This window comes from Mus caroli, chromosome 2 (assembly GCF_900094665.2).
Source record: "Mus caroli chromosome 2, CAROLI_EIJ_v1.1, whole genome shotgun sequence".
NCBI classification, from domain to species: domain Eukaryota; kingdom Metazoa; phylum Chordata; class Mammalia; order Rodentia; family Muridae; genus Mus; species Mus caroli.
The window spans coordinates 95,024,538-95,047,976 of record NC_034571.1 but is presented as its reverse complement, the minus strand read 5'-3'; the positions used below and the strand labels follow the sequence as shown (position 1 = coordinate 95,047,976).

General features: G+C 47.8%; 1 protein-coding gene across 6 annotated transcripts in view; it reads left to right on the top strand.

Moving 5' to 3' along the window:
• The window catches only part of Prr5l (proline rich 5 like), a 170,551-nt gene extending 147,350 nt beyond the window's left edge, over positions 1-23,201 (top strand). For 4 of the 6 annotated variants that reach the window (XM_029474407.1, XM_029474409.1, XM_029474408.1 and 1 more), the window contains exons 7-9: positions 4,482-4,622; positions 9,377-9,503; positions 21,287-23,201. In XM_029474407.1, coding sequence (XP_029330267.1) covers positions 4,482-4,622; positions 9,377-9,503; positions 21,287-21,687 — 669 coding nt within the window. In that variant the 3' untranslated portion in view covers positions 21,688-23,201. The remainder of the gene's footprint in view (positions 1-4,481; positions 4,623-9,376; positions 9,504-21,286) is intronic. The other 2 variants (XM_029474410.1, XM_029474411.1) reach the window with 2 other exon arrangements.
• Positions 23,202-23,439: the final 238 nt, after the last annotated feature.

Genomic DNA, 23,439 nt, shown 5'->3' with positions numbered 1-23,439 from the left:
TCTCTCTCTCTCTCTCTCTCTCTCTCTCTCTCTCTCTCTCTCTCTCTCTCTCTCTCTAAAACACAGCATCTTTTGTTCGATCTCTTTAACCCAAAGGAAGAGGATGCACACACAGGTGAGGGTCATTTGTGCGGCAGCTGCCAGGATGTGACAATGGCCGTGGAATGTGGGGTATGAGTCAGGATGGGCACTGAGGGGACTCAGAGCCAGGCAGGAACACAGTCATAGAGACCTAGGATGGCTCTGTTTGGATTCTCTTAAGAAGTGGTACGATCGGCTGTGCATGGCATGGCTGCTCATCCCACTCCTTGCACCCCCCCCAACTAAGCGGCCCACCCACCTGGCCACTCTCTTCCCTGTTGACCTTGAAGGGCTTCTATCTGTGCTGATTCATTTTATTTGCTAGACAAGATGGAGAGGGAGAGACCCGGATTCAAAGTATTAGGTGGAATATTCAAAGGGGGTGAGGAGATCTGGAACAAATGGGCAGAAGGCACGCTATGTGGGCAGCCTGCATGTTGGGTAATGTGGAGGTGATTTTTCTGTTTCAAGGACAGAGGTTACAAGGAGATAGACTTGCTTTTACTTTTGGATGAGTAGGTGTCCTTTCTCTGATCCACTATGAAGTGAAGCCACAGCAGGTTCCTGGTTAATGGTCATGAATGGTAGCCAAACAGTGATTGGCTTGTTTCTGTTAATATAAACTGGGTACCTCATCTCTTCCATTGAGTGCTTTTCCTGACAGCATGGGAGGCCAGCATTTGTACATGAAAAGGCCTGTGTGGCTGCTGGGACCATCCATGTAAGGTCCACATTATGTGTATCATGCCCATATACAAGTATGGGATACTGAGGACAGTTTTGAGGTACGTTGCGTCTCCCACTCTGGTCTAGGATTGCTTGGACTCACATTTCCACAAGGGAGGTAGATGGTACTGATGCTATACAGCCCTCTGGCCATTTACTAAGCAGAGTCTCTTCTTTCCTGAGCATGTATTGTTTAACCTTAGCTTGGAAGACTGGAAGGCGAAGTCTTTCATCTTTTCCAGGAGAGTGCTGTGACCCTCCTGCCTAGCCCTCTCCCAAGTGACTGCAGGTGCTTGTGTGAAGAGGAACTGCTGAGAACATTCTGGAAAGGAGATGGAGTGGGAAGGGATGGAGTAGCAATAGAGAAACAGGTTGATTTGAGAAGTTGCCCTAATTTTTTGGATCTGTTCCCAGCCTCCCTGGCCTGATCGTACCGGTGGGTTTGGAATAGGTTGCTCTTGAATGTCTACCGTGTTTGCCCACTTAAACAGTCATTTCTATACTCTCCAATGTCTGAGAGAGTGTGCTCTCAGATACAGATGAGTCAGCGCATTCTTTTGAGAGGGGAATGTGGCAGGATCCTTAAAGTAAGTGTGTGTGTGGCCAATGTCAGGTGCCCTTCTTGACTGCATATTTTTTGAGACAAGGTCTTACTGACTTGGCTAGGTTGACTGACCTGGAATCCCTAGCTCTGCCTATCCAGTGCTAAGATGACAGACTTCATCTGGTTTTTAAATGTGGATTCCATCATCCTCAGGCCTTCGTGCTTGCTCAGCTCTCACTGTAATGAGCCATCTCCACATCCCAGTGTAAGGGCAGATGTTGATAGTGTACGTTTTCTTTCGAAGACTGATGTCGATCTGCATACACTGACAAAAGTGTCCCGAGAATCATGGATGAACATGTTTATTGCAGCATTGGTGTGGTTAAAAGGGGGAGGGGCATTTTAGTTGATGCTGTGGCAGTTAGAGTGTATTCACATATCAGAATACGAAGTGTCCTTAATGTAGTACGGGGCAGGGGAGAAGCATGGTACACTGATTCGCAAAGATGATTTGCAAAGTTACACTAAGCTAAGTAAAGGCATGAAGAGTGTGGCCTCTGTGTGTTTAAAGGTTCTGTGTGCAAGTTTATAGAGGTAGAGGCTGTCTAGAAAAATTCAGAAGATGAATTTTTTTTGAAGAGTAGTTTCTTTTGTTTTTTTCACCCCTCCGTTTTTTGTTTGTTTGTTTTTGTTTTTGTTTTTTTGTTTTTTTTTTTTTTCTTCTCAGAGACAGGGTTTCTCTGTGTAGCCCTAGCTGTCCTGGAACTCACTCTGTAGAGCAGGCTGGCCTTGAACTCAGAATCCCTCCTGCCTCTGCCTCCCGAGTGCTGGGACTAAAGGCGTGCGCCACCACTGCCCAGCTTGAAGAGTGGTTTCTTGTATGGATACCAAGAATGCTACAGAAGGTGGCATCTGCTTGTCCTGACTGTGTCTTAACTGCTTGGATATTAGCCTAGAAATGTTAATTACTTAATGATTTAGAAGTGAAATCCAAAACAAAGTGGAGAGGCCTCCAGTGCCTGGGGAGCCTCTGGGGACTTCCCAGAAAAACCAGTAATACAAAGTTGTAATGCAGTGACTGGTGTGTGTGTGTGTGTGTGGGGGGGGTGTCTGCAATTGCCTTCCTACTCCTTGCTCTCTCTTCTTCCCTCCATATTGACATTCAGACTAGTTTCAAAAAATCTGCCTGCCCTTTCCTGCCTCCACGTTTTCTGCCTTATATGATTTAAATTAAACACTTCTACTACTGATACCACATAAGGGGCATAGACACAACTTGGATAGTTTCTGTCAGCCCCCAGCATCCTGTATGACTAAGTAGCCTGGCCTAAACAGAGCAACGAATCTGGGTCTTGCCCTACTAGCTATCTAGCTGGCAAGCATGGGTAATACCAGCTTCCCAATGTTTTAGATTTTGAGAGAATAAGACTGTACATGCGGGGTGCTGTAAAGAAACCACTGTGGTGGCTGCTCCACAGGTAAGAGGAGCAGAGAGAACGTCCAGAGGCATCTGGCAGAGGCCAGAGCCAAGGGAGAACAAAAAGCAAACTGGACACAGCCAGGACTATGGAAGCAAGTAGAATAGCAAGAAACAGAATTGTGAGGAAGAGACTAGGAGAGAATGGGGGTGGGGTGCTGTTATAAAAACATCTGGAACAGGGCTGGAGAGATGGCTCAGCGGTTAAGAGCACTGACTGCTCTTCCAGAGGTCCTGAGTTCAAATTTCCAGCAACCACATGCTGGCTCACAACCATCTGTAATGGGATCTGATACCCTCTTGTGGTATGTCTGAAGACAGCTACAGTGTACTCATATAAATTAAAATAAATGCATCTTTAAAAAAAAAAAAGATCTGGAACAGGCTGGTGGCTAGTGTGGCTTGGCCTTGAGCTATAACAAGTACTTGTGAATAGGGACTGAGGCCAGCCACAGGTACCTGTCAATGGAGAGTCATATGTCCCTTTTGATGGGTGGGAACCCATCTCATAAGTTCCTAAGGAATTCTGGCTTTTATCTGACAGTCAGAGATCCTTCTCTGGTCCAGCCTGAGCTAAGGCATGATGGCTATTTCTGCACATATGTACTCTCTGAGACCTAACAAAGATCAAGTAACACCACTTTTCTTTTTTCTTTTTAAAGATATATTTATTTATTATATGTAAGTACACTGTAGCTGTCTTCAGACATTCCAGAAGAGGGCATCAGAACTCATTTCAGATGGTTGTGAACCACTATGTGGTTGCTGGAATTTGAACTCAGGACCTTCGGAAGAACAGTCAGTGCTCTTAATCGCTGAGCCATCTCCCCAGCTCAACACTACTTTTCATTTGTAATTTGTAATCATCTTAATGGCATAGAAAGAAAGATGTAAAACATTGAGGTATAAATTGCTTTTTCCCTGCTTCACACATTTATGCATAAATGCAAATAAATCTTCAAAAAATGTGAAGCGGTCTTTCTAAATCCCAGGGTTCCAGTAAATGAGTATGAGAAGGACACACACAAACCACAGCATACTGTGTGGAGATTATACTCACTCTTTATATCGAAATGCTTAGGGTCCTGCCTAGGGCACAGAGCCTACCAAATGCAAACTCTTGTAACTATTGGCCCTCCCCTGCCCCCACCCAGTGCCCCAACCACTGGAATAGTCACACTCCTCCTTCTTACTCCTTTCACATGCTCCCCACTACTTTTCTTCATTAGTTACTTGTGGTTATGTGAGAATCTAACATCTTCCGTAACCATGTAGGGTCAATTGCCTGACATGGGATGAGCACTTAAATGTTTAACAGATGAAATTGAGGAAGCGGCGTTGGGGAGGAGAGAGCAGTGATCTTTCTCTCTCTTTTCCCACCTTCCTTTCTCTCACTGATTCCCACCCACTAGAATCTCCTGACACCATGGTCCCTATTATATGGGTATTTTATTGTCTTCAGATTAATTAGGCATGTTGAGCCACACCTTGTCTTAATGCCAGAGGAAACTGGAGCCTGGTCTTCTGGAGCCTTGCCCATGCCTGCTCAATCCATCCCAAGTGCACTGTGTACACTTGCCCTGGACTCCTTGAGGCTGGTGGGGATCCAGCAGGCACTCACCTCTTACCCCTTCACCTGTCTTCTTCCCCCAGGGACAGGAACTGACCATCCGCCAGATCTCCCTTCTGGGCTTCCGGGACCTGGTCTTGCTGAAGGTGAAGCTGGGTGACGTGCTGCTGTTGGCACAGTCCAAGTTGCCTTCTTCTGTTATACAAATGCTGCTCATTCTGCAGGTGAGCTCTGAGGGGCCCTGTCCCTTGTGGCAGCAATCAGCCAAAGGATCCAGGATCCTGCCCTGATGGAGGTGGGGAGGAGGTGGAACCACAGAGCGGTGTGGCAGAGCCATGCGGCAGAGTTGTGCATTCTTCTGTTTGTTTGTCCATGTTTCTTGGTTCACCAGTTCGTGTACCTTTGCTGTGCACCTGTCAGGGCCCTATTGCTCTACTCAGGGCTAGTCTTGGAGTCAGGGAAGAACAAAACACCTGGAGCCTGATTTCCTGGGAGCTGTGGCTTTCTCCATCCCTCGGGTGGGATTTGGGTACCCACATTCCCTCTGCCCTGAACACCGTTGTCTGGGACAGCCAAGATAGATACTAAATTTCTTCTCCTGCTTGTACCTTCAGCACCCAGCCCAGAGTCTTGAGCACAAAAGTAACCATTTATTGTGGTGCCAACTAGTGAAGGGTAGACATTCTTGTCAGCCCTTAAACTATGCCAAGGAGCCAAGGATTGAAAACAATGACAAAGTATCTGCTGTCGTTGAGTCAAGAGAGAACTAGAACTTCTAGATGGGCTTCATGAAAAAGCAAGACCATGCCAGGTCCCCGAGCTCTGGTCACTTCTTGGTCTGTGTCTGTATCATTCTTCCTGATTTTTCTCTGATGCTGTCTCTTGTGGCCTTGCCTGGATGCTCTTGGACTTCGTCTTTTCTCTGTGTGTGGAATTATTTGGACCAGATTAGATGTGACATGCCATGGTGTTTGTTTCCAGGGAGACACTACCCAGATGGCTCCATCCTGTCTTCTCATCCCAGTCTTAAATCAGCAACAGGAAGATGAGCTAACACTTCTCCGGCTCTGGTTGTTTGCCAGGTGCAGGCACAAGGACTATAAATGTTCTGTTTTTCTTAAACAGTCCAAATAAGCCCTTTTATGAGGTCAGCGTTGTTGTTATTCCCATGCTCCAGACGAGGAAACAAAAACAGGACGCTTATGCAGTTGAGTGAAATTTCTCAGCTGGTAGGAGGTAGTAAGATTTTCAGATGCAGAACTGTGAGCATCCTGCTCCCTTCTGTAGGGAGGGATCTATCTGGTTGGCACATGTTGGGCTTGGATATCCGGTTTGCCCAATCAACTGTGACCTTGAATGTGGTCAGATGGAACCAACATGCCCCAGGGAGCTCTTTCCCATGGATGGGTGTACAGTCTCAGGTTCCTCCATCAGGCTCTTGTTGACTAATGAGATATCACCAGCCCCATCTTCCCCCCCCCCCGGCCGCCAACCCCCTCCCCCTTCTGCTGTGCTTTTGACTCTCTTGGGACTATCCTCTGATTATTCCCCTTTCCTGTAATAAGAAAGGTGGCAGGGTCATCTTAGAGATAAGGGTGGGTATCCTTCTAGAGCTAGCCTTTTTGTAGAAAGGAGGATGGGCATGCCAAAGCGTCCGCAGCTTACATCTGAAATGCTGAATTCAGGGCTTAGCTCCCAAATATGGAGCTTAGCTCCCAAATAGGAGCCCCTGAGGATTCTAGGATTGAGGTTAGGAGGCTGGACTCCACTTTCTGTTTCTGTTTTGATTTATAACGCCATCCAGTATTACTTACTTCCTCTTCAGCTGTGTCAAAATACCTGACAAACACAACTTAGAAGGGGAACTGCTTACTTAAGCTTACAGTCATCGTTGCGGAGAAGGCACAGTAACGGGAAGGTGAGGCAGCTGGCCACACTATATCTTGTATCTGTATCAGCAAGTAGAGAGAGATGAATGCTGGTGTTCAGCTGGCTTCCTCTTTCTATGCAGCCTGAGACCACAGCCCAGGCAATGGCTCTGTGCGTGAGGTGGGTGGGTCTTCCCACCCCTATTAACCTAACCTAACCTAGATATGCTGCCCAAGGGGTGTTTCCATAGTGACAGTCAAGTTTAACTACCATACATCTTTTTCCATGTATGGTCATGGCTGCCTTTTGAGGACCCTCCCCATCTGAAAGTGGAGCAGGAGGACCTGTTTCTGTAACAAAAGCCTTTTGAGGTTCTGGGGTTTGTGTGGAACAACCCAACAATACATGACATCACCCCACTTAAAGCCTCTGAAGATGTCCCAGAACATCCATCTACTCTAGCCTGTCCCCTTTCCCCACCACGGTGTGTAATGCAGTTCTTTGCAGCTGATCTTAGGGAATCTGCTCAAGTGTATTCCTGGGCCTAAAGCCCCTTCATCCCTCCATCAGACATTAGAACCTGACTCTCTAATGCTGACCTGTGCTGGGGCCTTCCTGGTCCCTGCAGGGCTAGGGTCTTGGTGCTCATTTTTCTCTCTACTCTAAACACTGTTGTCCAGAGAAGTCAGAGCAAATCTTAAACTTCTTCCCTATGCTGTGCCCTCAGCACCCTCAGTCATCAAAGTAGATGTTCATTGAGCATGGCTCAGAAAGTGATGGAACCAGTTAGGAAGAATCCAAGATCCCTGGCCTGAGTCCCATGATGGCTTCTTCCTTTAGAAGTGTGGAATATAGCCTGAGAAGTTCCATGGCTGTGTTGAGGTTCTGGAAAACTGGGCCATGAAACAGTCCCCACTGTGGATCTTCCTGTTCTTCCCACGTCAGAGTATTGGAAGGTCAGAGAGTTAGTTGGCTAACTCACTCAGGAGTATAAACTGAACTGTGTGAGCTGGGTCAGTCAACCAGTCCTTGTCTTTTTTTGCTCTCTCTACCTCTCAGTCTTCCTTCCTCCCCCCCCCCCTGCCTTTCCAATACTAAGCATTCTGCTACCAGAGCTCAGGGAGGGAGGGAGGGTAGAGCTGGGACAGAAGGGGGTGGAGAATCGCCATGCCTGTTTCTAGCACCACAGTCAAGCTCATCCCAATAGATAGTCACTCTCTCCACATCTGTCTCTTTTCCCTTTTCAGTCTCAGACTGCAAACCCTGCTTATAGTTTGTCAAATTTGCATATAATCTGTAGCCTCTTTTCAGGCTTCTTGTTTCCTTAAACCATCCAACACCCAGGCATCTGTGCCTCCTTTGGTATAGCAGAAAAGGACCAAGGAAAAGCCCATTTACTTGGGAACCACATCTCACCATGGATCCCTAATCTGCAGGAGTTGGCCCCACCTGCTTCACTCAGCAGACAACTGGAAGGGCTGTGGTGAGCTTTAGCTTTTTAAGGCAAAACTATTCAGGATCTCTTTTGCAAATTTGAGGAGATGCTCTTTCTGGGTAAGCACAGAGTCCTCTGAAGTCTCTTTTCCCTCTCAGGCCCTTATTCCTTTCTGGTCTCTGGGTCTTTGCTACCCCTCGACAGGAGGGCATACTTTCAAGCCCCCTGCAGTGAGAAACAGTTCACAAGGAGCCTGCTGGTTTTCTAGAAAGCAGATTTATTACAACTCCCCTCCAGTTTTGGCTGTCATGTCTCCCTTTTTCCCTGCCCAGGCCTTTGTCCTTTCTGGTCTCTGAGTCTTTGCCACCTGGCTTTTACCCAGGGTTTTTACCTCACATGCAAGTTTGAGGACACCTACTGTGCTGTACTGCAGAGACACACCTAGAACCACTTTCTAGGCCTTCTTTCTCCTGTCCTGGACTTTTCTGTGCATTTTCTCTGTTCCCTAACCTGGTAACAAGTAGTGATCACATGGGCTCATAGCCAGACAGCTTGGGTTCCAGTCCAGTGGAGGATTTGTTTGTTTGTTTCTGTCATCTATTGGCTGTGTTATATTAGGCAACTTTCTTAAGTCTCCTGGGTTTTATTTGTAGCCACTGGAAGAGAGACCTGTCCTTGGTTGTTGGGAGGCCTGTGTGTTTGTTCATATTCAGTGCTTTTGTGAAATGCCTACATGCTGTAGGTGAGCTCTTCTGGGGGTGGGATAATCATTGGGCTTTACCACCCTTCACCTTTAGAGTGAGAATTGGGACTATGCCACTTACACTGTCCTGGGTGAACCCAGACTTTGTTCTTTTTTTGTTGTTGTTGTTTTGTTTTTGGTTTTTTGAGACAGGGTTTCTCTGTGTAGCCCTGGCTGTGCTGGAACTCACCCTGTAGACCAGGCTGGCCTTGAACTCAGAGATCCACCTGTGTCTACCTTCCAAGTGCTGGGACTAAAGGCATGTGCCACCACTGTCTGGCCAGATTTTGTTCTTAAAAGGCCCAGTTTCTGGATTTGCTTCTTAAACGTCATATGTATGTATGTATGTATGTATGTATGTATGTATGTATGCAGGTATGTATGTATTGTTTTTCAAGACAGGGTTCTTTATATAGCCCTGGCTGTCCTAGAACTTGCTCTGTAGACCAAGCTGGCCTTAAACTCAGAGATACACTCGTCTCTCAGTGTCCGTTAATAGATGCTCATCTCCTGTTCAATATTCTTACTGATTTTCAGTTCAGGGCACTGCATCTTCATTTTGTACAGGACCAGGAAAACCTGTCGTTTGTGTTTTGCTAGGCAACCTGGCAGAGGGCCTGAGGAATGAGGGCTGCTCCCTCTGAAAGGCTCAGTGTAAACCATGTCCCCATGTCCCTAGGAGAGCCACACAGCTCCAAATCTTGCATTTATCCTTTCTCCCATCTCCTGCCTCCTCTCCATTTCCTGTTATCTATTGGCTCTCTCATTTTCATCTATTGACTTGGGACAAGTGCCCAGTGCTTCTGACCTGTATCCTTCATTCTAACCACAGGGAGGCTGACTGTGGCCACACTGCCCTCTACACAGAGGGGGGTCATTAGCAGGTGTTGACACTACACTGACCTTTATCTGTCTTGGGTGTTCATTTGTAGAGTGTTCACGAGCCCACAGGCCCAAGTGAGGGCTACTTGCAGCTGGAGGAGCTGGTGAAGCAAGTGGTGTCTCCCTTTCTCAGCATCAGCAGGGACCGCAGCTGCTCAGGCCCCACATACTCACTAGGTAAGAAGCACTTAGCTCTGAAGTCTAGAGGCTTGGGAATAATGATGCCTATAATGAGGTTCCAAGCACCAATTGTCTGCCCAGAGCTTCGTTCTAGTGAATGCCAGTGTAAATCTTGGTTTGTTAGTTACAGATGTTCTGAGGCCATGTGGCAGCAACCCTGCCCTTCTACCAATCTTCCTCAGAGACTGGTTCCAACCTCTGTAGTAATGCCTGTCTCATCCACTCCTTTGAGCAATGGCTTTGATCTTTCTCATTAGTTCTTCTGTATCTAATACCAGAAACTGTATTTTCGTATAAATCCTGCCTTAGTTGGGCTTACTGTTACTATAATGAAACACCATGACCAAAAGCAACTTGGGAAGGAAATGGTTTATGTCACTCAAAGTTCTATATAATAGTCCAATATCAAAAGCAATGAGGGCAGGAACCCAAACAGGACAGGAACCTGGAGACAGGAGCTGAGTAGAGACCGTAGAGAGGTACTGTTTACTGACTTGCTGCTCCCCATAGCTTGCTCAGTCTGCTTTCATGTAGAATCCAGGACTACCAGTGCAGGGATGAAACCACACACAATGATCTGAGTCCTCCCCCCATCAATCACTAATTAAGAAAACACCATATAGTCTTTCCTACTGCCAGATCTTATGGAAGCCTTTTTTTCAATTGAAGTTCCCTCCTCTCAGATGACTTGTGTTAAGTTGACATAAAACTAGCCAATCCAACATCTGTTACTCATTTGAGTGGAAACCCACCCATGATATTTCTTCCCTTGACAGTAGCCACCATGTGAAGCCATCATGTCACTTTTGTAGTCAGATCTTTCATCTACTGTCCCCACTCTACTTCTGTAAGTACTATAAGGTCTTTCACTGCAAGGGACAGGGCTCTTGGATTTGGGAATAGATTCTGCCTGGCTCTCCTGTTTTGGTGGCTGTAATGGTACTACAGAACCAGGCAGTGCCTTAGTCTCTGTATAGAATCTAGAGGTGAATCAGATCTTCTCCTTCTCCCAGTGAGAGCACTAGACAGTCTCAGTAGAAACATCTGATGTCATAGTACAATATACTATAGAATAGTTCCCAACAAAAACATGGCCTTGGTAGAAACAGCCTCATGAAAGACTTTTGATAAAGATTCTCCAGTTACTGCCTAAGATGTAAGACCATACCAGGCAAACATTTGCTTGTTTCTGTCTTCAGCATTTACACTGGGCCCTGATATCCAGCCATGCCACAATAGAGTGGGTGTTTGAACATGCTTGTTAGACCAGTGGGGGCTGGTGTACTCCAGAGCCAGGGCAGCTTGCACTCACAGAAAGGTGCAGAATGAGAAATATCACCTGGGTTACACTTGCTTGGCCCTCATCCCACTGTGATGGATTTGTAGTTGAGCTTCAAAGCCACGGGGACAAGGAACAGTTTCTAGAGAGCATGCTGCCTGCCCTTCCTGGGCCTCTTTGTGTAGAAGGCTGAGCCTACCAATGGCTGCTCTCCTGGCCCTGGTCCTGTTCTCTGGAGATACTAGCTTTACCACAGCAGCCACAGACTGGAGGAGGCTGGCTCCATTCAGCTGCCTCCCAGGTCTCACTGGCTCATTCTCTGATCTCTTCCACACTCCCATCACATAAATCTGAAAGCTATTGAAGGAAGGCAGTCTCCTGCCTGCCCTCTGTCTCTTATTTAAGCTGGATGCTGTATTGCCTCTGTCTCCATGGACCCTCCCTTCTTTATTACTCTCTGGCCTCATGTCATTTCAGGGATGGGGACCCAGGGAGATATCAGGATGCCAGTAGGTTAGTGGTGTTATGCCAAGAACTCCAACATAGTCAGGGCCTAATTCCAACATAGGGGAAGATAAAAAACAAAACAACAACAACAACAAAACTTTACTTCAATCCCCATAAGCTTGTAGTTGGGACAGATCCCTGCAACAGATTAATGAGAAAACCAAACAAGTGTGTTGAAATATATGGTCTCGCATACAGGAGAGACATCCAGGGAACAAGTGGTTTTCAAATAGTTGGCTTTGAACTCCTGTTTATGTAATGTCTTTAACAAAGAACAGGGATTTTGAGCCAGGATCTCATGTAGTCCAAGCTGACCTCAACCTTACTATGTAGCCAAGGATGACCTTCAATCTCTGATCCTCCAGCTTGAACCTGCTTCTTCATTGCCTTTAGTTCACTAATCTTCATGTTTTCAAAATTATTTTATTGTTTTGTGTGTGTATGGGTGTTTTGCCTGTGTGTGTGCACGCGTGCTTGTGTGTCTGGTGCCTGAAGAGGCCAGAAAAGGGCTTTGATTTCCCTGGAACAGGAGTTATGGGCGGTTCTCAGCCATCCTGTGCTGCTGCGAATTGAATCTGGGTTCTCTGGAAGAGCAGACAGTTGTGGGGCAGTGGGTGTGAGAGAATTAAGGGGGTGGGAGAGAACATGTGTCCCTGGGTGGGCAGACTTGGAGGACTGCCCCAAGTGGGTGTCTGGCTGTGGGAAGCCACGGACCCAGTCCGAGGTGGGTGGACAGGGAGCAGTCCGAGGTCTCTGGGCCTTACAGAAGCCAGAGATAACAGGTTCTCAGTCTCAGACATCCCAGACACTGCTGTATGTCTCAGAAGAGCTGAGAACAAAGTGGAGGCCCCAGGATAGCTCAGGCATCCCCAGGGTCGAAGCGAGGAGAGGGCAAGGGGAGAGGAGGTGCTAGGTGGTTCCCATGAGGGTCAGAGTCCTTGGTCCGGAGTGCAGGAAGGTCTTCCAATAGGAGGTTAGACACAGCTCTTTAGGGGAAAGCCTATTCCATTGTTCAAGCACAGTGGGCCTTGATGAACAGAGACAGTCTATGATTTTAGAGTTTTATTATAGAAAGGAGGAGAGCAAAAAAGAAGGTAAAAAGAAAGAGAGATGCCGTCTATGGCCACATGGAAAGAAGGGGGGAGGGGAGGGGGAAAAGGAGAGCTAGAGAGTAAGAAAGGTGAGAGCTTAAGGAGAGGGAGGGAGGGAGGGAGGGAGGGAGGGAGAGAGAGGAGGGGCCAAGCATCCCCTTTTATAGTGGGCTGGGCTATCTTGCAGTTGCAGGGTAACTGTGGGGAGGAGCAGACCTGGCTATTGTCAGGTAACTGTGAGGGTGGAGTCTACCCAGAATGCCAAGAGCTTGGGACTTTGTCTGTGTGACTGATAGTCACAGAATTATGGAGTTGGGGGCTCTGTGGAGAGGCACTTATCTCTGGAACGTGGCTCACTGTTCCCTCCCTTGTAGAGTTTTCTACTGGGTTTCCAGAGCAAGCTTTGTTCAACCAAAACAGGCTGCGTTCACGGTCCAACAGACAGTGCTCTTAACTGAAAACCCATCTCTTTAGGTCCCACTTCATGTCCTTAATCCTAGCACTCTAGAGGCAGAGGAAGGCAGATCTCTTAAATTCAAGGACAGCCCGAACAACAGACTGAGTTCCAGGACAACCAGGACTATCCAGAGAAACTCTGTCAGAGTAGATGTGAGAATTCTAAGAGGAGCTATCGCTGTCTCCAACCCAAATAAAAACAATACACGCTGTTGTTGTCAGATTAAGGTGAGGCCTGAGACTTTTATTGAGGATAGTGTCGTTTTTTTAAAAATTAAATTAATTAAATATTTATTTATTTAGTGTGTTAATGTGTGTGTGTGCACACCTGCACACAAATGTCCACCCATCCATGTCTCAACTCAAGTATGGAGCTAAGAGAACAGTATACAGGAGGCCATTTTCTCCCTCGATCATGTATGTTCTAGGGTTTGAACTCAGGTTGACAGGGTAGGTGACTGGCACCTTTATCTCCTGAGTCATTCTGCCAGCCCAGTCCTTGTTTTTGAAAGGTTGTCCTGAAAGGGACAGAAGGGTGGCCATCATTCTCTTTTAAGCAGTTTTTAGATCATTATCCTTTCATTTCACAGACAGTATGTTTTCAGACTCTCTGCCAGGCACCTTGCATGCTGCTGCAGGTAAATGAGGTGTGCCCCTGCCCACAGTCCAGTGAGGAGCGAAATTACACAGATGCTCTAAGGGAGAAGTGCAGGGCCTACCCACCCAGGACACTGGGGAAGGCTCCCTGCAGGAAGTGGGGTCTGTTTGGGGAAATGTAAAATGGGCAGAATTAGCTGAATAAACAAAGCGGGTGGTGGGCTACCCAGTCAGGAAGGACCATTGGGAGGACTTCCAGGGTTGTGGAGAGCTCTCTTGAGATGGACCTCTCAAGAAACTAAAGGAATTTCAGAGGTGCAGAGTTACCAGCAGCAAGAAGCAGTGCAGGCCCTGGCCAAATTGTGTGCACTGTGCTGGGTGTGCAGTCATTGGGCCCTTTTAGTTAGAATCTGAAAGCTAAGCTCTTCTGCAGCTGTCCTGGACAGTCCACCATCCTTCATGCCCAAACTGTCAGCATTGAGGGTGTGAGGTCATTAAGGGATAGTGGCATAGGTGATCCTTAGTCCAAGAGGTGTCCCAGGCCAGACATTTGTCCAGACCTCTACATGTTAAAAGCCGAGGAGACCTCCTTACCCTTTGGGGATAGAGACTTCTAAAGCATTCATAAACTGGAGAGATGGCTCAGTAGTTGAGAGCACTGGCTGCTCTTCCAGAAGTACTGAGTTTGATTCCCAGCAAGCACATGGTGGCTTACAACCTTCTGTGACCCAGTGCTCTCTTCTGGTGTATGTGAAAATAGAACACTCATATACATAATATAAGTATGTATGTGAAAGTAGCATTCACTAAGTCTGGGGCAGGGGGGATTAAGACAATAATTGGGATCTTGGAGAAAATGGCTTAAAGGTTACAAACATATTGCTCTTAGAGAAGATCCACGTCCGGTTTCTAGAACCTAATCCAAGCCCCTGTAACTCCAACTCCAGGGAGATTACAATACCTCTAACCCTTCATGTGAATAGGTGCACATGTGTGCACATACCTGCACATAGACACACATAGACACACATAACTTTTTAAGAATGGTCAATGAAAAAAATTTTAAGAGTTGCAGTGGGATCATGAGAGATGCTTTAGCTGAGGCAGAGCTGTGCTGTGTCTCCCCTGAGACCAGCACGAGATTGCCAAGGCAGCCGGACCATCATCTGAAAGGCCACTCAGCCAACAGCCATGTTGCACACTCCTGTCCAGGCGTTGGCAGATGTACATGGCCCAAGGAGGGTGGTGCCACCCTCACTCTTGGGGTGCCTGAGAAGTGCCCCAGTTTTGCAGGCAAGAAAGGTAGAGACTTGCTGTTATGAAATATAAATTGTGAGATAATGCAGTAGGAGTGAGGGAGTACCAGGCAGGCCCCTGCCAAAGTGTCACCCTGGGAAATCGCACCATGTGACAGACCTAGGATAAAGAAAGCTTATGGGGGAGGGGGGAGCAGGTACCTAGGTTATCGAGGGGGGGGAGGGGGAGCAGGGGTGATAGAGAAGAACAGAAAGAGAGAAAGAGAGGCTACCTGGAAACACGTGGGAGCAGAGGGGGAGATGGGGCGGAAGAAGATGTGAGGGAGGAGGAGGAAGGTGTCTGGGGTAGTGAGCAGTTCTTGTATGCTGCCATACCAGGCTTGCCCCTGGCTGAGGCACAGGTAGTAATGGCTTCGGTTGATGACCAAAGCTATTGCTAGGCAGTTGTTGGGCGGAACCTAGCAGAATTGTCTGTAAGCCAATACTTGCCCTATATCCCTGCTGTGTGCCCTGAATCCTGGACTCCAGAGATACCGAGGCAATGTCTTGCCCGACCTGGACTTGCTTTAGAACAATAGATAAGTGATCCTATCCAAGGGTCCAAATGGAGTGTGTTTGTGTGTGTGCGCACGTGTGTGTTCATACATGCGTGCAAGCCCTCCCCTCCAAAGCCCCACTTTTTCTTTTCATAGTACAATAGGACAATGGAAGTATCAAGTAAGGAAGGTAGCAGTGAGTCTAAAAGAAAAGCAACAACAACAACAACAACAACACACACACACACAGTGCAGGAGGCCAGTCCCAAGTGCTACCTTTCAAGTTACCCAAATTCCTGAGCTACTTGGGATTTTCTGGGGCTCTCAGGACCTCTCCCCTGCAGCAAACATTCCGAGGCTGGATTCCTCCCCTAAAAAAAGCCCTCCCTGTCCTCCACAGCCTCATTCCTTTATATCCCTGGGGCCCTCTGCCTATCCCGCCCCACAGCTGGACACTACCTTCTCTGCATGACAAAGGCCGTGTGGGCCCGAAACGGCAGGGGCATTCTGGGAGCCTAGGAGATCAAAGGCTTTCTGGGAAGCCAGTCCCCAAACAAAGGACTGCTCCACCCAAGCTTTGCCTCTCTAGGAGTCTAAAAGAAACTGCCATTGCTGGTTTCCACAGAAATTAATGCCTGACGTGGTTAGGGACCTGTGAGGAAAAGGCTTTCAAAAGAAAGTTATGGAAGATGAGGTAGCAGGCCAGCCTCCCTCTGCAAAAGTGCCGCTTTACAAGGAAAGCCCAGACTGTAGATGTCTCAGGAGTTCCTAGGAAGACAATCTCAGTGGGTGCCTCCGTGGGAGACCCCATTTCCCCTGGGGCCATGGTCCTCAGGTCTCAGCCTTTGGCTTGCAGGCTTCCCAAGGAGCCCAGTGGGGTTGATTGAGGGATTCACCCTTCAGCTGACTTCTCTGAGGATTAGCTCTGGTGACTGGCAGCTCATCAAGGAAGCACTGTCTGCCAGCAGACTTGGCAGACCATGGGGTCCGTGTGATCTTGGCTTTGCCAGCAGCAAGTTTAGGACCAAAACATTCTTCCTGAGAGTTGAAAGGTAGTGAGTGCTAACTGTAGGCCTCGCTTGCAAGTCCCTTCAGGGCAAGAGAGGAGGCTACATGGAAAGTGTGGGGCCTCAGTGACTACAAGGATCAGGCCTCAGCTGTGTAGTCTGGTGTTAGCTACCTAACTTCTTGGAGCAGCCTGAGGCTTGAACACCAGCTCTGGCCTTCTTCTGGGAGCAGTGAAGAAGAAAGAACATTGAGGATGGGGCCAAGCAGGCAGTGCCACGCATCATGGACCCCTTGGGAGTAGCTTGTCCCCCTCTTCCTCCAGGTGTGAGGATTACCTACTCATCTTTCCCTGGATTCAAACCCTTGTCAAGCTGTGGGATTTGTTTGCCCTCCTCCCCGAACTGTGCAAGCCAGGGGAGACATGCTTCTTTGTACTCAGACCCTAGAGAGGTCTGTGTGTCTTGAGTCTATAAACCAGTCCCTAGTTGTGCGGCCATCTGAAGTGCTCTTTCTTCAAGACCTCTCTCTAGGAGCTACGAAGATACTTCAGTGAGTAAAGTGCTTGCCAAGGGTAAGGACTGAAACCTAACCCCAGAATCCATGCTGGGCATGGTGGTATAACTTTAACCCCAGGAATGAGATCCCTGGAGCTTGCTGAATTGGTGGGGCCCAGGTTCAGGGTGAGAGCCAGTCTCAAAAGTCTAAGGTGGAGAAGTGGTTGAGAGAGCCTGCATAAGCATGTCCACACACATGTATGTGTACATGTGAGATATATGTCTCTTACACAGACACACACACACACACACACACACACACACACACACACACACACACACACGGTTCTCTCGATTTCCAGGATACTCTTGGTACCTCTGCTCTGACATTTTTCACATTGATATCAGGGAAACCAAGGTTGCATCTTGGGGTTCTTAGTCTTATTAATAAAATAATTTTAAGAGGAAGTTGAAGGACAATTTTATTGGAGCTGAAATGAAAAATTTCTATTAGGGGGAAAGTCCTTTGACTTAGCAGCAGTGGTGTGGTCCACGCCTTTAATCCCAGCATTCTGGAGGCAGCATAAATGGAGCTCTGAGTTCAAGGCTAGCCCAGTCTACAGAGTGAGTTCCAGGACAGCCAGGGCTACACAGAGAAACCCTGTCCTGGGGGATGGAGTGGGGGGGACCCACCAAAACAAAAGATTGAAAGCCGTGTTAGTGGGGTTGTAGGAGGGTAAGGGATGGGTCTGGCATGAATTAGGGAAAGGGGCTGGAGGTGAATATGATCAAAACACAGAATATGGAATTTCAAAGAAGATAAAAATATTAAAAACAAAAGAAAAAACACCAGGACAGGCAAGGTATAAATTTCAGCAGCTGCCCGGAGGAGAAAAAGTCTGAGAGGACTGGGCATACGGTTTGAGTTACTGGAATGGGGGTGCATCCTGTGGTAGCAAGCAGCCATGTGGCAAGGACAAGAGTAAGGAAACCTGCGGTGTCGGGAAAAGTATCCGTGTGTTTAAGTCAGCATCGAAAAGAAAGTGAATAAAAGATCAAAAAACAAACCAAACAAACAAACCAGGAAAATTACAGCTTTCTCAGAACCGTAGGCAGACCAGGCTGAACTTCAGGCATTGTGTCAGGGGAGGGGCTTCTAGGTAGGAAAATATAGTAGCTCACTAAAGGAATAATAGTTCTGTCTGTCTCTTTAACATGGCTTAAAGGTGACCCTGCTTTCCCGGCTGTAGTTCCGTGGCCAAGGCATAGATCCTGCCCCACTGAAACGTTGGGTCTCCCAGTAGGTCAGAGACATTCTCCTCTTGACCAGAAGTTTCTCTTGAATGTGCCTTTCCTGCTACTCTAAAAGCAGGAGGTCTGCTGTGGGTCCCAGATGTGAGTCTTGGCTTTGTAAGTAATTGTGACTGTAGACTTCATGTTCATCATCTGCAGAACAACAAGAGAGACCGGGTTGGTGAAGCATCTCCTTTGGGGTACAGTACCCAGCTGGGCACCCAGCACAGAGCCTCAGCTGGGCTCTACCCTCCACTCTCTGCACAGGCCTACGTGTGTAGACCCAGACTTCCCCACCCCCATCAAGTCCATGCTTCTCTTCTTCTCAATAGTCAAGTGCATTTTACATAGTGTAGCTCTAGAATTGTTTGCTGAAGGCTAAGGCAGGTATAGTTCCGAGCATGCATGTATGTACGTACGTACTTAAGCATGCGCACACATACAGCGCTGGTCCAGTCTGACCCTGGCTTCAATTCTCAGCTCTTTTCAGTCACAGTCCAAGTGGCCTTTTGTTAATTGACTGCCTGTAGAGCCCTTCACGCAGTTGATCTCAGTGAATGATGGATGGAGCCCAGGAAACCCTCAGAGACACCTCTCCTGGGCTCCTTCCAGCAAGTTGAGGCCCATGAAAATCTCTCAGCCAGAGAGCCAATTTATGTGTCTCAGCTACACAAATTAAGTCTGCATTCTCTCAACTTTTCCTGTGTCCTCCCCAGGCCCAGCCCCTGCTCCAACTCTGTTTTCTTCCTGGACCGCCCACCCTAGCGAATCTGTCTGCCCCAGTTTTAGTCATGTATAAATTCTCAGTCTCTTACCAGTGATGGTGCATTCTGTATGCCTCTTCTCCTGGGAGTGAATGTTCACACTGAAATGGGAAAGCTCCTCCCTTCTCTCCAGCTCTGTCTCTGCACACACTCCACCCTGCAGATGGCTGCTTTCCCTCAGGTGCAGAGACTGGCTTCTAATATGTGTCCTCTCAATGTGATGGGCTCAGCTTCTGCTAGGCTGACTGAAGTTTCCCTATAGCTGATCCATGGTGCTTGGTTGTAAAAGTAGTATGAGAAGTAAGTTGTTCCTAGGGGCATTGTTTGGAGCATGGTCCCTTAGCTAGGTCCTTGCTGCTGTGAGGGATTCCAGTACTTCCATTTTAGAAGTATCCATTTTTATGATGTGAGAACACTATAGAAATGTGTGTCTCTGAGGGTACAAGTATTGTGCATAAATTCCTTCTTATTGTCCGTTGCCATTCCGTACCTCATTCCCTCTTTAGGACCTCAGCCAGCTTCTTGTTGAGCACCGGAGGGACATGGTGGTCCTTTTATTCTCTGAGTTCACAGGGTGCTGGATCACATCACCCTGAGTCCCGTTCCTTCTCCGCCCATCCCGGGAGCTCTGTAGTTTTAGTAACTGCTTCCCCATTGTCATCTTCACTTTCATCATTGCCATTCTTGCTCCTGTCCGCCACCCCTGTTCTTTACTCCGATATTGCTCTTCCCTTTTGTCCTGTGTCTCGGCACCCTCCCTGGCTTTTCTTGCTTGTGTCTCTGGCAGTAGCCCATGCTCCACCTCCTGGTAAGACCTTTTACTGAAGCACACCCTATCCTGCCCTCTCCACAGCCTCTCGCATGTGTCACAGATGCTTCTGTCTGACACCACGGGGCCATGTGAGCACACACTTACCTTCCTGGATAGGCACAATTCATTGATCCTATACATTGAGTTCCTGCAAGGTTTGCTCAAGCTGTTCTCACCACTCAGCATGCTATCCTCCTCCATTCTCTTCAAGGCCTCCTGCCGTCCTGAAGGCTTATCTCCATTGTACATCATTGGCAGGTTTCCTGATTGTCATAGATACTTTTTCCTTCCTGTGAACTCCACTGGCTTGTCCTTTCCTCAAGGTTGTCTATAGTGGTTTTTGGTAAGCTTTGTATGGACAGCTAGGAAAAGCAAAGTCTGGAACGATAGAGAACTCACCTGAGTCCAAGCCTGACAGTGTTCTAGCTGTGTGACCTTGGGTAAATTTATCAATATGCTGTGATTTAGATTCAGCTTTTAGCAAGAGTCCAGAATGCGTGCTAAGCATTTTAAATTCTTTTGTGGTCATGAGATTTGAACCTAGGTCATCGTACATGCTAGGTAGACGCTCTACCATTGAGCTAAACCACTGGCCTCTCTATACTTTTTATTTTGAGACAGAGTCTTACTTGCTCAGGCTGCTCTGTCACCTAGGCAGGCCTTTAACTTGAGATCCTCCTGCCTCAGCCTCCTGAGTAGTTAGGACAACAGCCTGGTACTCTAGAGCCTCATACATATGAAACTTCAGCAGTTTCTGGAACACAGCTAAAACAGGAGCAGTTGTAGACCCAAGGTTGACACTGGGAGTTTTCCTGAGTGGTCTCTAATTTATTCATGGAAACAGGGTCTCTCTCAGTTGAACCCAGATCTCACTGATCCAGAGTAGTCTAGCTAGGTAGCTTGCCCCCCCGGGATCTCCTATTTCTGCCTTCTGAGTGCTGGAATTACAGGGTAGCCACCATACTCACCTGGCATTCACAAGGGTTCTAACTCATGCAAACTCTGGTCCTTACACCAGTGCATCAACTGTTTTATCCACTAACTGTTTGTCTCCCCAGTCCTTGGGTTTTTTTTTTTTTATTTGGTTTCTGGTTTGAGTTCCTTTGTTTTGTTTTTTAAGAAGGGTCCCTCACTAACCTGGAACTTGCCAAGTAGGGTAGGCAGGCTGGCCATCCAGAGCCAAGGTTCTGCCTGTTTCTAACTCTCCAGCTCTAGATTTGTAAGCTCACACCACTGCAGCTGGCCTGAGCTTGCTTGTTCCTGGGATCAGACTTAGATCCTGGGGCTTGCAATACAACCACTTTAGTGACTGAGGTACCCTCCCCAGCCCTCCTGAGTAGCTTTCTGAAGCCCTGGCTAATGTGTATGTCTTATGAGAAGATGGTGGATTAAAGGCCAATTCAGTGAAGCTCAGACCGCACCAAGAAATGGGGTGTGGGGCTTTGCACGTTCATTCCATCCAGGAAAGTTTTAGGTGAGCATTTACTATAGGCTTCTGAATGACCTGGATCTGCTGTAAACAGGTAAAACTGCATGACATTTGGATGGCCCTGTTCTCCATTGCACTCAGTAGGGCTCCACCTAAAGCTGTTCCCAGATGCTACTCCCTCCCTCTTCCAGGGGAAGTTTCTGGTCACTGTTACCACCAGTCCCCCAAATCACAGCTTTTACTGCTTTTTCTTTTGCAGCCAGGAGGCATTCCAGGGTCCGGCCCAAGGTGACTGTCCTGAACTATGCCTCTCTGATGACCACGGTTGGCCGGCCACTGAACGAGATGGTCTTGACCCCTCTAACAGAACAGGAAGGGGAGGCGTACCTGGAGAAGTGTGGCAGTGTCCGGCGGCACACAGTGGCCAACGCCCACTCAGACATCCAGCTGCTGGCGATGGCCACCATGATGCACTCAGGGTTGGGGGAGGAGGCTGGCGGCGAGGACAAACACCTGCTCCTGCCACCCAGCTTCCCCCCACCACACCGCCAGTGCTCCAGTGAACCCAGCATCCTCGACAGCCCCGATGAACTGGAACTAGAAGACGTGGCGAGTGGCAGCCAGGAGGACTCAGAGCTGAACTGTGCTTCCCTCAGCTGAGCCGCCACCTCCAGGGACCCGTTCCTACTTTGTAGCTAGGATGAGGGCACCTCTCCTCCTCCATGGATCACCAAGGGGGCTCTTGCATTGGGCAATATTGCCTTATTTACTTTAGGGCACAAGCCAAGTCTTCATGCCTTTGGGAAACATCTGTCGGCCTCCCCACTCTGGTGTCTATGACTGGCTCCTCATACCACTGTTTTCCTGACTTCCAGCCTTGCCTGACTCACCTGGATCCTTATCTTTGGGCCTTCCCCATATTATTGGACTGGCTGATGCTCCTAGTTTATAATGTTCTGGCGTTGTAGCTGAAGGTTGGATGACACACAAGCATTTGAAACGTGCCAGCCTCTGCGGTTCTCGTTATGATCTTAGGGGGCAGAAGCCAATGGGTGGAAAGAACAGTAGAGGTTCTGTATAGCATGGAAGTCAACTGCAGCCCATATCACCCCTGGTCCTGGTCCCTCATCACTTTAATTGCAGAGTTACTGGGAAATCCTTGTGCTACTCCGTGGATGAGGGTTCACTCTTATGTATGTTCAGTTGTCATGTGCTGTCTACATCATGAGCTTTGGCTTAGGAGAACCTACAAAGCTGGCAGAGTTTTGTCTTGCATTGCGCCTCTCAGCACATCTGTCTCAGGCTTCCTCCCAGACTCTGGGAGTGAACCTTCTCAGTCACTGGTGCCTTACTGTCACTCCAGTTTCAGGAACCAGCCATGTTTCTGTTGTGTATATGAGAGGGTGGCTGATAGCAACTGACCTAGACCTGTACCTGGATTTCACTTGAATTTATAAAATGTGTATTGCTCAAAAAAAAAAAAAAGGTTTGCAAATATTTGCACATAAGATCTTGCACTGTTCATTTCCAGTGAGTGTGTTTGCAGACTAAACACAAGTGGACCCCTTCAAAAGGCTACTGCTTAGCTCCAAACAAAAGGATCAGTAGTGGGCAGGACTCACATACCTCAGCTCTGGAGGAGCCAGCACTGTGTCTGGAATGGCCTGTGTTGTAAGTGTCTTGGCCTCTAGGGAAGGTTTGTGCTGGCCTCAGGAGACTGTCTCATGAGCAGGGAAGTGTTGTGGCCGGCTGGACTGTGTCTGCTTTACAGTAGACAGAGAGGGACGTGGGCATGTTTTATTTGGAGGGATGTTTATTCCCTGAGATTACAGAAGTACCCAGAAGTGTCTGGGATCCCTGTCACATCTGTCTCATGTTGTTATTTGAAGCATCAGACTTTATTACTATGCTAGGTTCTCACTACTGCTCCCTCCAGGCTGGGGAAAGGGAACTTTTTGTCTATGCTAAGTCCCTGGCTTCCTCTTAATCGGTTGGTCTTGCTAATTGAAGCTCAGAAAAATATAGAAGGTCTCTCCCGACCCTGTTTGTGGTGTATGCTGGCCTATCAGGATCTGGTTAGCCTTTGAAATTTTTGTTGATGAAATCTCAATACATAAGGCGTCAACAGGGGGCTGGAGAGATGGCTCAGGAGTTAAGAGCCCTGACTGCTCTTCCACGGGTCCTGAGTTCGATTCCCAAAAACCACATGGTGGTTCCCAACCATCTGTAATGGGATCTGATGCCCTCTTCTGGTGTGTCTGAAGACAATAGTAGTGTACTCACATATATGAAATAAATCTTAAAAAAAAAAATGGAGAAGCTAGAGAAAGTACCCAAGGAGCTAAAGGGATCTGCAACCCTATAGTTGGAACAACATGATGAACTAACCAGAACCCCGGAGCTCTTGTCTCT